We start from the raw sequence: 15284 nt of genomic DNA, 5'->3' as shown, positions 1-15284 counted from the left end.
CTCTTTCCCATTTTCTCCCTCTTTTGACCTCCCCATTAGAGAATATGCCCTCGTGTTATCTGATGGGACTTCAGGTCGGGTACATTGGTTTTAGTTGATTGTATGAAGCAATCAACAATTACTAAGGACAAATATTACATGGGTAGAGACTAGTATCGTATTTGGGGGCAGAAAGAGGTTGGACTGTAGCTGCTGGCTATGATGGAGGCTCACAAAACCAAACAGGACCAGGAGACAATCATGCTGTGTGAGAAGCAGATATTTGAAGGAGTGTAGCTTGATTCTCTTAATGCAAGTGGTAAACGGTTGCTGGTCTGGGCATATCTGCATATTAACAAGACAATATCCTACAGAGAAGTAATATAGTCTACATTTATAACGTTTAAATAAACAGGAACTTTGGTATTTTTTCATTACTAAATATTTGCCTTTCAGAAGTTGCCAAAATTAAACAGTCTACCATCAGCAGTGGTACCTGAGAAAACATTTTGCAATCTCTAGCAAATGACACTAATTTAGTGCAAATGAAACACAACTGAAACCTAATTATCTCCTAAGAAGAATCCTTCACCTTTAATAGGTAAGTAACATCATTCATGTGACTTTTTTGTATTGCACCATTAGCCATCACCCATATCTTTTTGGTGGGGTCAGAAGGAAATGTCTGGTTGGCTTAGTAATGTGAGAACCAGGGAAGGGGGGCAGGGAAGGGAAATGCTGCTTCTTTCTTTGCTGTGCTCTTAGAAAGCAGGAGCGAAAGCAGTGAAGGGGAGCAGCAGAGAGCACAGGAACGCGATGCTGCCCCCTGCAGGTGGTGCAGGGGAGAGAAAAGAGTCAGCCTTCGTCTACAATTCCTGCCAAGAGCATCCGCTACACCAGATGCTGAAAGGGTGGGAACGGGGTCTCTTTGCAGTAATTCCACCTCTTCCTCTAGAAACCAATTTAGGAACAACCCCTGGATTGCTTCCCACACCCTCCTATTCTTTCCTTGAGTGGTGTCTGTAGTGGCTGACAGAATCCCTTTCCTTGCTTGGTCCTCCTTACTAAGCAGCAGGATTCCAGAAACTCTTAGATAATGTTACAACAATCTGTATTGTTGGTCTACGGAGCATCAGACTTATTTTTGGAAAAAAAAGACACCCAAAAAACCCAGTAGAAAAATCTTCCAGGCACTTCCCTGCGTATAGCATAGGGTTGGCTTTCTTACCGTCAGAGAGGGATTCATAGTCATAATCATATTCGTCCTCTTCATCTTCCTCTTCTTCGTTATTAGCAGGTGGAGGGTTGGCACTGCCACCATTATAAGCCTGAGCTTGCATGGATGCTAGCTGATGAGCCTGTAACATATCAATAATTAAAGACTGCAGATGCCCAGCTACTAAACTTTCATTTATAGCCTACCAAATGACCACCTAAGGCTTATCATAAAAAGTGGCTTAACCTATTTTGATTATTTGAGAAAAGCCCCAAAACTCTATAGTCACTTAAAGCACAACGTCAATACTTAAGTGAGTGTTAACGTCCCTACAGGAGGAATCCGGGAGCTTTTAGGAAACAATCACAAGGATTCCGTGTGTGGTGCCCAGCCATCCAGGTTTCCTAGGACAACCCCACCAGGAGAAACCTGGGTGCTTCAGAGAACCACCATCAATCCCAAATGATGAAGCAGCAAATCAGCCCATCCATTTTGGAAAAGTAAATCTCTGCTAAGAAACTGGGTTTTTTCCCCCTTCTTAAAATACTATCTGAAGGTCTTTGACCTTGAGAAAAATGTTACAATCCCTATGGACGAGACTAAAAGAATCGTTGATTTAAATAAAGTTTTTTCAACAGATCTTTGTTTGAACCGTCAGTCAGATTAACAAAATAGGCCTAGAGATTTCTGGAAAATTGATGTGTGCTATCGGGGAGGTCATGTGCCTCTACATTTGACTAGAATTACTGTGAAGGAAGATCACAGGACACAAGAATAAATATAAATCTGGGAGCCTAGCATAAGGAAATAGTCCAAAATATAGGCAAAGTTACTTGCGTGAATTAAAAACAGGAAGCAACCTAAAAGTCTAACAATAGAGGAATGACGTCAGTAAACTATGGTGTATCTGCTTGAGAGAATAAGACTTGACAAATAATTGTGATATATATTTATTGAACAAAGGATACAGAATTTTGTGTGTGTATAGATATAAATAATATTTATACATGTAAGCATATACATATATACATGTATCTATGCAAATATATATATAATTCTATATCCTTTGTTCAATAACTATCTTTCTGTCTACATATAATGATTATAATTATATAAAACAATGTGCATAAAAGACTAACTATTAAATGTTAATACGGTAGGGATTCTTGACCTGTTTTTATGGCCCAGGCCCCTTAGGCAGTCTGGTAAGGTAAGGTCCCTTCTCAGAATGATATTTTAAATGCATAGAACAAAATATATAAGATTACAAAGGGAAAAAAGAATGTTGATACAGTTATCAAATCTTAAAAAAAATTTGTGCTATAGGAATATATGTTTATTTATTAACATAGTAAAAAATACATAATGGTAGGTCAAGTAACGTTTCTGAAATAGTGATGAGCATAAATAATTCTTGGAGATATTAGCAACAACTGTGATATAATATGAAACATCTGTGATTTCTACTGGTGACAGAGACATAGATGCTGCCAACTTTACTGTGGTTTGTTCCCTACATTTATAATCAGAGGAAAGGCTAAATTTCAGCTAGAGGTTAGTGAAAATGAAGATGTAATTTTTTTTCGGGAATTCCCTGGTGGTCCAGTGGTTAGGACTCTGTGCTTCCACTGCAGGGAGCACGGGTTCAATCCCTGGTTGGGGAACTAAGATCCTGTAAGCCGCACGGCGCAGCCAAAAAAAAATTTAATTTTTTTCATCTAATTTCATGGACCCCCTGAATTCTGTCTGTGGATATTACTAAGGTTAAGAATCCTTGTGATACAAGTTGTGTTTGGCTTTGGAATTATGTGTGTTTTAAAATAATTCTTCCTTAAGCTTTCCGAAATGTGGTTATATTACCTTTATAATAAAAACATATACATAAGGAAGATACAATGTAGGCTATGTTGGTATCGAGATAAATCTTTTACATGCAGTCTACTCCAAATAACTGGGCATTGTCTAGGCTCAACATTTTTATGGAACACTAGCTCCATGCGTGTTAATAGCTGTTATGTAAAAAAATGAGAATTACGCTAACCACAAAACACAATGGAAGTTTAAAAACAGCATCTTACAGAAACTGAGTTTCATAGAGCCTTCATTAAATATGCTAAAGGGCATCACGGTCCTTCAAAGATCTCCAGTGCAGCATTTCCCACACTTATTTAACCAGGGAAATTTTCTTTTCTTTTTTCAGAGTGTCTCACAGGAGTAGCGTTCTTCCAAGCTTTGGGAAATCTGCTCTAGGCACAAGTGAGCTACAAAAGCAAGTCTATCTGTCCTGGATAAGCAAAGGGCCTTCCTGCAGTAAACATGCAGGGTGGAGCCAAGTACCGAGAATGATGATGCCAAGAGCCTGGTGGGCCCCCGACAGAAGGTTTTGAGAACCAATAATGGGGGTGCTGCCGTTCAAAGTCCCACTACCAGCAAATGTCAGAAGGTGGAGTGTCAAGGTCCCTTCGATGCTCAGGTACTTCCCCCAGTGCAGGAAGTATGGGACAGGTGGCCCAGTGCCAGCCAAGAGCTGACTTCCTTATTCTTCGCCATATCCTATTTATTTTGAGGCAGAAGAACAGGACCCCAGCCCTTGATAAAAGCAATTCAGATATAGGCCCGGGGGTTAGAGTGGGGTGTCAGGTGAAGAAATGGCTCACATGGGTCCAGGCAGGAGCCATGTCTCATTTGCTCTGTTCCCCCAGCCCCTAGCACAGCACCTGTCACTGAGTGTGAACTGCCTGAGTCTAGCAGGTTGGAGTTCAGGAGACCAAGGGCAGAATACTGGTGATCTGGCGGGGTGTAGTTAAGGATCGTTGGCAAGAGCCTTAGCACAAGCTTGAGGCAGATGGAGGGCTTCAGAAATCCTGCTCTGAGTCAGTGCATCCTTGCTAAGGGTGAGCTCCTTGCACAGAAAGGACCCAGACCTTCTAAGTCAGAGGGTTGGTCTGAGCACACTGGAGCTCCTGGCATGCATTCACCCAACCCCGTGTGAACTCAGATCACCAGGTCCAGACCCACAACCTGCCAGGCAATTAAAAGGTCTTGCAGATATGACTGTCAGTAGTCCTTGGGAAATCATGGGGCTCTGGAAGCGATTTAAAAAAACTGAAAATGGGATTATATTGTCCCATTTTTCCAAAAGGAGGAAGAGGTAAGTTGTGGAAGTTGTATGGTAGAAAGTGTCAAAGTAATACCTGACAGAATGGATTATTTGGTTGTGAGAACACAGAAAATAAAGAGGCGATTAGCAAGAAGCAGCATAGGTTTATTAAGAACAAATCTCCCACACAGTAACCTCTTTGGACTTTGCGGGTAAGGTAACTCACTTTGTGGGAAATAACAGATAAGCAGTGTTTTCCAACTTTCAGGGGGATAAGAATTATTTTTAAATAAACAGATTACCAAGTCTTCCTTATGGAAATTCTGATGTAGCTGGGCAGATTTGGGACCTAAGAATCTGTGTCTTTGAAAATGCCCCAGTGATTGTTATCAACGTATCCTACTTCTGTGTTGTCTTTGACAAGGTCTTCCCTGAAGACCTGAATCAGAATCCTGGCTCTGCCACTATGAACTGGGTGGCTTGGAGAAAGTCCCATAAATGCTTAGATCTCAATTTCTATTCTATAAAGAAAGAGGTTGAAGCAGATTCTGCAGAAGTCTGGGCTTCAGAGAAGAGAGCACCAGACAAGAGTGATAATAATCACCTAAACTTGAGGGAGGTCCTGCAAGAAGGGCCACAGGGCTCTCCACTTGGCCGTCCGGCTCAAGGGCAACTTGGGTGAAGGCACAATTTGGAAAACTGCTAATAAATAATTGGATGACAAATGTCAAAATCCACAAAGAACCTTGTATGCTATAATAACAAACCAAAACCAAGAAGAGCAAGTTTAACAGAGATAAATGTGAGACTCCTGCTGCACAAAAGTTTAAAATTAATTGTAAACCTGGAAAAATGGGGAGACTAGGCATAAGTTTAGTCCTGTGAAAATAACTGAACTCTTTGCTCTCCACAAACTCAACATGAGCCTGGTAGGCGTTAAAGAATTTAAATAGCGAAAACAGTTCTAGGTTGTATTAACTGAGGTATAAAGTTCAAATTAAGAGAGGTGATGGTTTCACGGTCCCTGTGCTGTCAGACCCTGAGCATTGACTTCTGGAAATCACGTCTTAAGATTCACAAATCCAAGCATATCCACAGACGGAAGAATATCCAAATATTCTTAATGGAAGTGAAGATTTGACGATTGTTCCAAATAGACTACTCAACTAGGTCAAACTGGACTTTTGACTCAATTTGACTTGAAATTAAAAAAAAACCATTTTATTGGAGTATGGTTGATTTAAAATGTTGTGTTGGTTTCTGCTGTACAGCCTGACTTGACATGTTTTAATCAATGACTTAGGACAAAGGTTCCAAATCTGTTGGGCTCATAAAATCCATCTGTTCTCTGGGAACCACTTAAAGCAGAACTGGAGTAGGGCCTGGAGGCTTGGAGGTGATGCTCAGAGAGAAATTAAAAGCTCTAGGCCGTGACCTAGTTTTACTTTGGACTGTCCACGCTGCCGGGGCTGCACCATTCTAGTCCCGTGGGGGCCTGAGGTTCACGCAGCAACTCTTGGTTGCTGTAATTTTCAAAAGTGGTGTTTCAGGGCCAACAGTGCTCTCCTAAATAGGACAAATAGTTTTGGCAGCTGTCATTCTGGGGGATGAGTAAGTTCAACCTGGCATATGGACTCAGTGGTCCTGGACCTGAACTTTTTCACAGATCCTTGGGCTGAGGGCCCTCCTATACAGGCAAGTCTGTGGTGCTCGGGGACTAGATCTCCATGGGTGAGGCAGGTACAGAAGTGCCTTGGGGTCCATATGCCACAGTGATACACTGTGCCAACTTCCATGCTGGGAGCACAGGGCTGCTGCTATTGGGGTTCTACTACTGACCTCAGGAGTCATAACCCCATGTCCAAGTGCTCTCCCGACAGGGGACTCTTCTTAAAGAGGACTATAGCGACCACTGTGGGACTGACAGCTGTGAAGCCCAGGCCCAGAGACAAGAGTCACTTATTATCCTGCTCAGAATAGATTAAATAATGAGGTACATTCTACATCAATTTTTCAAAATAAAATTTTATGTAAGTGGGAAAAGTATTTTTCAGTCTATTCAGTGGAAAGCCAAAAATCAAATGTATCATTCAAGGAAACTGAATCTTCAAAAACTGGTTACCCATCAGTCATCTGAAAGGTTAGAATGACATTAATTTCTTTGTTCTGGGCACACAGCATACTCATAACTTCTTTAATAAGAGAGTACCTTTTGCTTTAATATATCCACCGGTGTCTGATGGGCTTTTAACTTCTTATTTTTGAGAAGCACTTTCCTCCTGAGTTGGTCAGGTGAGGGAAGCATTGGATCATCTGAGAAATCACTCTCAAATAAGAATTTAGCCACCAGTTTTTCTCCAAACACAGTCTAAAAACAGTAAAGGAAAACAAATAATCAATGCCCTTTATCTATACCTGAATCATCAGCTAGATATTTCAGCCCAGTTGAATTGTTCTAAAAATCCTAGGAAGAGGAACTAGGAAAGATGTTGTATCCGTGTGTCCCCCGCCCCCCAGCCCTGCATAGTATCTAACTGGAAAGAAGGGAAGTGGTTAGAAGGCCAGGAGGAGGGGTCTAGGCCCCTCTCCAGGGGGGCCCAGCTCTAACTTTTAGAAAAATACTCTGGGGTCTGATGTACTAAAGAAGAAAAAGGGATTCAGTTAGAGGCTGTGATTTGTAGAATATGGTCTGTTCCAGACATGGGTAAGAAGTCACAAGGATACAAACCTTGAAGTATGTAGGAAGTGGGGACAAAAATGAAAAATAATAGGGAGAATTTGTCACCATTGAGTATAAAGAACCACAGACACCATTCTCATAAAGCTTTTCTGAGCACTGGTCTTCAAAGGGAAATGTGTATCTCCCAAGGAGGTGGGTGGTGGGGGAAGGCACAGGATGACCCATTTGGGGTGAGGGTAGAAAACATGTCAGTTTCCATTTCTAGTTACTTTTTAATGAAAAAAAGAACAAAATGGAAGCTTATTAGTGCTTAACGTACAGACTGAAAATGGCGCCCTCAGTCTGTATGTCAGGCACTGTTCATGAAGGTCCCTGAGGGACGAGGTGGGAATCTCTTGACGCAGAGGGACCAAAGGTGAGTCCCTCACATCTTTGTTTGCTAACAGCTTATTGAGATGATGATGACAGTTTGGGTGCTTTGGTGACGACGTGTGGTTAATTTCACAAAAAGACTTCTCTTTGAAATATTTCGTAATGAGATGAAAAGTTATTATGAAAATCTTTTACAACAAATAGAAGCTCACATTTTACATAAGGAAAAAGCAGTTAGTTAAAGGAGTATTCTAAGTTATACAATTTTCTTTAAAAAAAAAAGTATCCTAAAATTTCGGACTTTTTCTGCGTTTATAGTGGGTAGCTGTACTTTGTTACCAGACGATGATGATGATGATGATGATAAAATCACTGTTAATCTGTTCCTATATGATAAGGGTAACGTTTTAACACTGAGTGAGAAAGTAATTGCTTTTTAAAAAAAAATAAATTTATTTATTTTTGGCTGCCTTGGGTCTTCGTTGCTGCGCGTGGGCTTTCTCTAGTCGCGGCGAGCAGGGGCTACTCTTCGATTGCGGTGGCTTCTCTCATTGGGGAGCACGGGCTCTAGACAAACGGGCTTCAGTAGTTGTGGGATGCGGGCTCAGTAGTTGTGGCTCACGGGCTCTAGAGCACAGGCTCAGTAGTCGTGGCGCACGGGCTTAGTTGCTCTGCAGCATGTGGGATCATCCTGGACCAGGGCTCGAACCCGTGTCCCCTGCATTGGCAGGCGGATTCTCAACCACTGTGCCACCGGGGAAGCACACGTATTTGCTTTTTAGATAAAATCTGTGTTCTGGAAAGAGTAAAGACAGCTGTCTAAAAATATTTCTATTGTGATGTGATTTTGTTGTAGGAAACAATGTGTGTTAACATAAAAACTCTTATGTATGCACACTCAGGCTACCTGGAAGCAGATTTTCTAATGGTTAAAAAATCCTCTAAATGAAGGATTTTAGTGGAGTCTGAACTCATCTGTTAAAAATATAAAAGGCAACACCTTTCCAATTAGTTTATAAGAAAAGCTGATTGATACCAGGAAACATATAAATTGTCTAGCCAAATTCCAATAAGAACCTTTGCCTCATTAATGGAATTGAGAAATGAGTACCATAATTTACCAAGTGCAGTTAATGACACCCCTTTTCCATCTGGATACAGGTATCTTTGTAAGGCATTTTTATCAGCTACTATAGCTGTTAAAGCCAAATACTGAAATAATAAGCTAAACTTAAAACCAGACATCCAAGTCAGTGATCACAAAAATTGCCAAAATAATGAAGTGTATTTAATCATATTACTCCCACCAAAAATTTAGATAATAAATAAGTTTATTTAAATTTTTTTATAATAGCAAAAGGGTTTTTGTATCATTAATAAATAATAGTATTTAAAGGTTATTCTTTACTTCATCCTTTCTATGCTACTCTCTTTTATGTTCTATTTTTGCATGTTTTAATTAATGTATAAAATATGTTAATAAGTAGGATATGTATATAATTTATGAATAAGTCAATACACACACAACAGGAATACATGGTATATTTTACTGATGGGGTATGCAATCAAAAACGTTTAGAGACCATTATTCTAAACGATGGCAAAGAAAAGGCAACATGAAAGGCTTAGTTTTGTTGACGTTAGTATTTGGGGACATTTCCCTCTAGCCATGCCCCTCCCTCCTACTGAGAGCCATATTCCCATAAATGCCTCTACCAGTGGAGGAAGGGGGAAGTATAATGGCGTATTTGCCCTTAAATCTGTCTGCATTATAGTTCCCTTGTATAAGGAAGAGCCGAGTGTTAACAGCACTATTCTGGTCAGTCTAACCTCTTCGCCACCTTGGATCTCCATCTATGAAGTTGGGCCACAAGAAGATTTGACTTATTTGCCCTGAGGTATTTTCAGCTTTTCCACATATAACTGACAGGTGACATCCTGGCATCCCTGATTTGTGGTACCAAAAGTGTTGGAAAGTTGGTCTCTTGTTATCTCCGAAGGTTTTCTGGAAATGCTCAGGAGACCACAGAACAGTGCTTCTATCACTCCAGCTGAAAAGATGGACCACTCAAGAGAGAGCCCAAACTCCCAGGGCGACCCTATTTCTCAGGTCTGAGGGACCTTAACTGTACGTGCTTCACAGCTGAGGTCCAGCTGTGGTGTGGTCCACAGTGGCCCCAAATTAAGCTCAACAACAGTCACAAGACAAAGGCCAAGATACCATGCCGTCATTTAGCTGATACCTTACCTTGAAAATTTCTGCCATTTTTCGTTGCTGAGGCAATGAACAGTGGTTCTCAATAGATATGATGATGGGGAGGTCAGAGTTGATAAAGGCACTGCGATCGATGGCTTCAACCACTTCCTGTGAGAGCCAAAACAGCTCATGAGAGTTCAGATATCTGCCCAAGGTGCCAAAAGGCAAGGCACTTACAGCCACAGGAAGCATCTACACTGTTTATGCACAAGACTCTGGCCAAAGTGGTTTTTATCTTTTCAAATGTATTTTCAAGTTAAGCAACAGGCTATTTTCTATAAACGCATTAAACTATTCATATTGAGTATTGTTCACATACTATGATGAACAGCTATCAGTATCCTGAATTTAACAAATCTATCTATCTATATCTATATCTATATATATATATATATATACTGAGTATAAGTAAAAGACACTGTTTTAGTTACAGCATCAAAAATGATAAGGCGTAAGATACTTTCCTGCTTTCAAGGAGTTTATAATCAAATCTACTTGGGGCAATAAGACATGTATCACATATTCACATATATTTATGCATGTATGTAAACACAGTTATCAACTACTCCTTCCCTCAATATAGGGTACAAAAAGTTTTAAGAGGGCTGAATAGGAAAATGAGTTAAAAAGAAAATGCATTTTAGCCACCATCTTCACGTACGAGACAGAAATAAGAAAATTCCTTCCAGCCCAGCCACGGTTCAGAAAAAAATGGTGTTACAGCCAAAGACCCTCTGAATGAGGATAGTAATTGCACAATGAACAAATAAACTACTTAGAATTTGAAATAATAATACAGTGAGACCAGTCTTCCTGGGTGGCCAATCTCCCTAGGTGGAATCAATTCTCATTACTTTATAATGTCATTTAATCATCTCCTGACACATGATGTTGGCCTTTGTCAGCAGGACACCGGGAGAAATGACCTTTAATTCCTACAGCAAGAGAACAGATCCTGCCTTTTATATATTATCTTATGAAGTAAAAATTTCAACAATATTATTACATGATAACTAATTTAAGGTAATGGTTACTAAACTTTGGTCAAATGAGAATCTAAGGAGAGTTCTATATCAACTTCTAGGAAAATGAACATATGCACATCCCACACAATTTGGGGAAGGCTTAAGACCCAGGATAAGAACTCCCAACCTAAGGTATAACTTGGAAGAGTCATTCATTTAAATGACGAATGAAGATAATGACTCTTTGTGATCTGATTTAAAGAAAGTTATGAAGCATTACCTTGAAGGGGATCTTGGTTGTCAGGGTGTGTCCATGATAAATGATGGGCATCCCATCATCTCCGTCCCAGCAGTCCAACTCTACACTCCTACAGCCTTGCAGGAGGACCTGTGGGATCAATGAATGAATCCACCCCAGATGAGCAAATGGAGATAAAGTCTCAAATTAAACCCAGCACAGGCTTCCACATATCAGTGTTCACTCTCCAGGCTAAAACAGAAGGGCCTAAGATTGAAAAGAAATATTACATGTTGGCCGAAGGCCACAATTTATCAGGGGTGGGGAAGGGAGAGAATAGATTAAGGTAGAAAGAGTGCTTACCAGAGCTGAATACTATTGAAAGGTAAAATTTGATAGCAAAAACATATGACCATTTTCCCATCAACTTTGGTCCCTCAAGGGACCTACACATGGTGCATCCTGAAATGAGACAGCCAGGCTATAACTCTATATCTGGGCAGATGTCAGTGGAGGTGACACAGGTGCTGATGAGGAAATGAGGCCATTGGTTCCTTAGTGAACTGGCCAAACATTCATATAAATCCAATCAGGATAAAATCTCGTCTATTTAGACCCACATTCTGCCACCACCTAATACCTCTGCTGTGAACATATAGCACGGGAGAAGAGCAGAAGCAGGGAGTTATCAAGAATTTGCCTCTTGCTGTCTAATCCTAGAACAGCCTCTATAGCAGAGATGACAAATGATCCATAAAGTCCCCTCTGCACACCCATAGCAGTCATCAGTAATCAATCATAATATACTTGCCCCCTAAGCTCTGATGTGTTATCTCACAGCCTCCTCAGCAAAGAACTCCAGGAAACACTACCAGTGAATTAGATGAGATGATACTTATTTGCTTTTCTGGATCTAGAGCTGGAAGCAGAGCTCCTGATATACGTGCTTGGGTTGCGTCTCTGTAACGTTTGCTTGGAGCAACTTCTTCCTCCATAGACTGTATTTGTGGACTATCCTAAAGATGACCATATTCTGAAAGGGTCAACCAAAGCCAAAGGTGGATATATCTGTGAACGGGCCAACTCTCTGATTTAAGAATCCACCTAACTATTTTCATGTGACAGCAGTCCAGTACTGGGGGCTAGTGGCCATTAGACTTGCTGCAACATAACTTGGACAGTGGAATCCCCCTTATTTTAATGTTTCTATGTGAGATACTTGGTAGATTCTTCCCATTGCACAGCATACAGCACCTGGTTTTCCTAGGTGACCTATCTTCCCAAGGGGAACTGATTCCTTGGCAAAGAATCCCAAGGCTATCAGTGTCTGTCAGCACTAGAGTATCTACAGGTGTGCTGCTTTGGGCTGAAAACTGTCATGTAATATGACAGGTGGGACGTGAGGCTCCCTCACCTCTGTAGTGAGCCTCGCTGGGAAGAATGTTCACTGACCGGCAGCAGATGAGATGGGTTTTCAGTATGAAAAGACTAAAGGTCCTTATCAATGTCTGCATGACATTAAGGCTTCCACATATGGCTAGAATAGGAGAACCAGGGCTGCAAATTCCAGGTGAGAACAGAGCTTTTTCTCACTTCTCATCTGCCCCATACAGTAATCTTGGGAGGTAACTGGGAGAGCTGAGAGAGAGCAGAGAGTGGTAAGAAATGAAATAAAAAGGAGCTTCATACTAAGTTTAATCACATCTGTGAGTCTATTTGAGGGGTCTCTGTGCCTTATTCAAAGGCTGTGACATTCTCTAGGTGTATGTTAAGGAGTAAAAAAAAAAACACCTCCCTGATGTCAAATAAGGAAATGCAGTAGGAGTTAAAGCTAGGACATTGGTCCCTGCTTACTTTCCTGGGATAAATACACACACAGACACACACACAGACACACACACACACACACACACACACACACACACACTTCATTTCTTTCCTCTAGAACAACGGATTTCAAACTTCTTCTTCTTTTTTTTTTTTTGCAGTACACGGGCCTCTCACTGTTGTGGCCTCTCCCGTTGCAGAGCACAGGCTCCGGATGCGCCGGCCCAGCGGCCATGGCTCACGGGCCCAGCCGCTCCGCGGCATGTGGGATCCTCCCGGAACGGGGCACGAACCCGTGTCCCCTGCATCGGCAGGCGGACTCTCAACCACTGCGCCACCAGGGAAGCCCCTCAAACTTCTTTTAACCTTGGAATTCTCGGTACAGATGGAGGGCCAATATATAAAGTACATAAAAGAGCAAATCTTCAGTGGCAGTGGTTACTGTCTGCTCTTCTGTGTCAGCAGCTGAGGCCCCTTGACAGAACTCTTATTTTGAAAAACACTACTCTAAGGACACATCTTCATTTCCTAATAAAAGCCCCTTAGATTTTAGAGTTTAAAATACATACTCCAGGGCTTCCCTGGTGACGCAGTGGTTAAGAATCCGCCTGCCAATGCAGGGGACATGGGTTCGAGCCCTGGTCCGGGAAGATCCCACATGCCGCGGAGCAACTAAGCCCGTGAGCCACAACTACTGAGCCTGCACTCTAGAGACCATGAGCCGCAGCTGCTGAGCCCACATGCCACAACTACTGAGCCCGCGCACCTAGAGCCCGTGCTCCTCAACAAAGAGAAGCCATCACCATGAGAAGCCTGCGCACTGAAATGAAGAGTAGCCCATGCTCCACACAGCTAGAGAAAACCCACGCACAGCAACGAAGACCCAATGCAGCCAAAAATAAAATAAATAAATTTAAAATGGATTTCTATAATAAAATAAAATAAAATACATACTCCATACCAGATAAACTTTGGGACAGAAGTTTCACCAATGCTTTGAGGAATATATAGACCTTTATCAGAATAAAGGAAGCTCAAGTCTGCTGGGTTGGTGTAAACAGTACAATTTTTACACTTGGACCCCCCCAACACACACACACACACACACACACACACCTGGACGTAGCTAGCTCCTCCCATAATTAACTCACCTTGTGGGAGTTCAGAAAACAGGCAGCATAGACAAGGATGTTGCAGAAAATATAACAGAAGCAACAGACATATGGATCATTGAGAGCTGGATGTTTAGGTCAAAAGGATGTGCTTTTTCTAGTCCGGAGACCCTTCTGAGTTTTCAAGAATATTCCCATGAATTTATATGTGTAGGGACAGTGTCTGCAGTCTGTAAAATTTTTTTTTGTTGGTTGTCATAGGGATAGATTAATTTTCTGACAAATTGAAAACCAAAACAAACAATATTTTGGGAATAACTTCACAGACGTTGCATTTTCTGCTATGCTTTCCCACTACAATATATTGATTTATTTAGCATTTAGTGAAGCAATTAGATAGTTTTCCCATGGGAAAATCTAATTTTAGTAGAGGTAGGTCAGACTAACCAGGATCTAAAAGCTATGAGTCTCAAACAACTACTCTTTAAATTTTGCCTAGAATAAAAGTTAAGTGTAGATGCGGGGAGGAGGGGAGAAATAAAAAGAAGTAAAGAAAACAACTATATGTATAGGTGGTTTTCCCACACGTTGTGTTTCCTCACATTTCACAATTAATAGTGTATAAGTTCTTCAAAGGAGTCTAGGGTCAGGTTTTTGTGACTTTGGGGGTTACATAAATAAGGTTTAATGAAAACCATATTCCAAGTGAAATTCTCAGTACCTGGCTGTAGAGTTCTACTGAGGATTCTCCTTTGAGTTGATGGCCTGTGAGGTAGGTATTGTGTGAAGATTCAATGTAATAGTAGGAGAGGGGCAATTGCAATTCTTTAATGTTCTCCTGCGATTCATCATTTTTCGAGGCAAAATTATCTTTATCCATCAGAAACCTAGAGGAAACAAAGTTTCTTTGAATTGCATGGGAAAAATATATACTCTTTTTTAAAAAAAATGGACTATAGTTGACTTACAATATTATATTAGTTTCAGGTATACAACATATTGATTCAGTATTTTTATATATTATACTCCATATAAAGTTATTATAAAACAATGGCTATATTCCCTGTGCTGTACATTACTTCCTTGTATCATATTTATTTTACACCTTGTAGTTTGTATCTCTTAATCCACTTCCCCTATCTTGCCGCTCTGTCAAACCCTCTCTCCACTGGTAACCACTAGTTTATTCTCTGCATTTGTAAGCCTGTTTGAAAAATGTACACTCGTAAATGATGGGCAAAGATTTTTTAAAAGTTACCTTGCAAATCCTTCAAATGACATTAGGCCCTGATGACACATACTAACACTAGGCTCGAACTTCTGCAAGGGATACAAAAAGAGTGTTATTTAAGTAAAGGAAACTAAAGGGAAAAACCACCACATCATTTTTTAAAACTGTTCTGTTTTCATCAGGAAACATCTAAACCAAATATTTAAACTAATTTAGTTATTCAGTGGTAAGGTGTAGTTTTTTAGTCTAAAAGAAAACATTATGTGTGAGTTTATTATACGAAGCATATTTATTTAAGAGAAAAAAG

The 15284-nt window shown here is 40.7% G+C and overlaps 1 protein-coding gene across 3 annotated transcripts in view; it reads right to left on the bottom strand.

Moving 5' to 3' along the window:
• Positions 1-15284, bottom strand: part of PLCE1 (phospholipase C epsilon 1) — a 278203-nt gene that overhangs the window by 32690 nt on the left and 230229 nt on the right. For all 3 annotated transcript variants that reach the window (XM_007471584.1, XM_007471585.1, XM_007471586.1), the window contains 6 exons: positions 15005-15066; positions 14468-14633; positions 10850-10957; positions 9596-9712; positions 6505-6663; positions 1208-1337 (listed from right to left, as the gene is read on the bottom strand). In XM_007471584.1, the coding sequence (XP_007471646.1) occupies positions 1208-1337; positions 6505-6663; positions 9596-9712; positions 10850-10957; positions 14468-14633; positions 15005-15066 (742 nt within the window). The remainder of the gene's footprint in view (positions 1-1207; positions 1338-6504; positions 6664-9595; positions 9713-10849; positions 10958-14467; positions 14634-15004; positions 15067-15284) is intronic.

This window comes from Lipotes vexillifer, unplaced genomic scaffold, assembly GCF_000442215.2.
Source record: "Lipotes vexillifer unplaced genomic scaffold, Lipotes_vexillifer_v1.1 scaffold325, whole genome shotgun sequence".
Lineage (NCBI taxonomy): Eukaryota > Metazoa > Chordata > Mammalia > Artiodactyla > Lipotidae > Lipotes > Lipotes vexillifer.
Note: the sequence above shows the minus strand (reverse complement) of the source record. Positions and strands in the feature narration are given on the sequence as shown.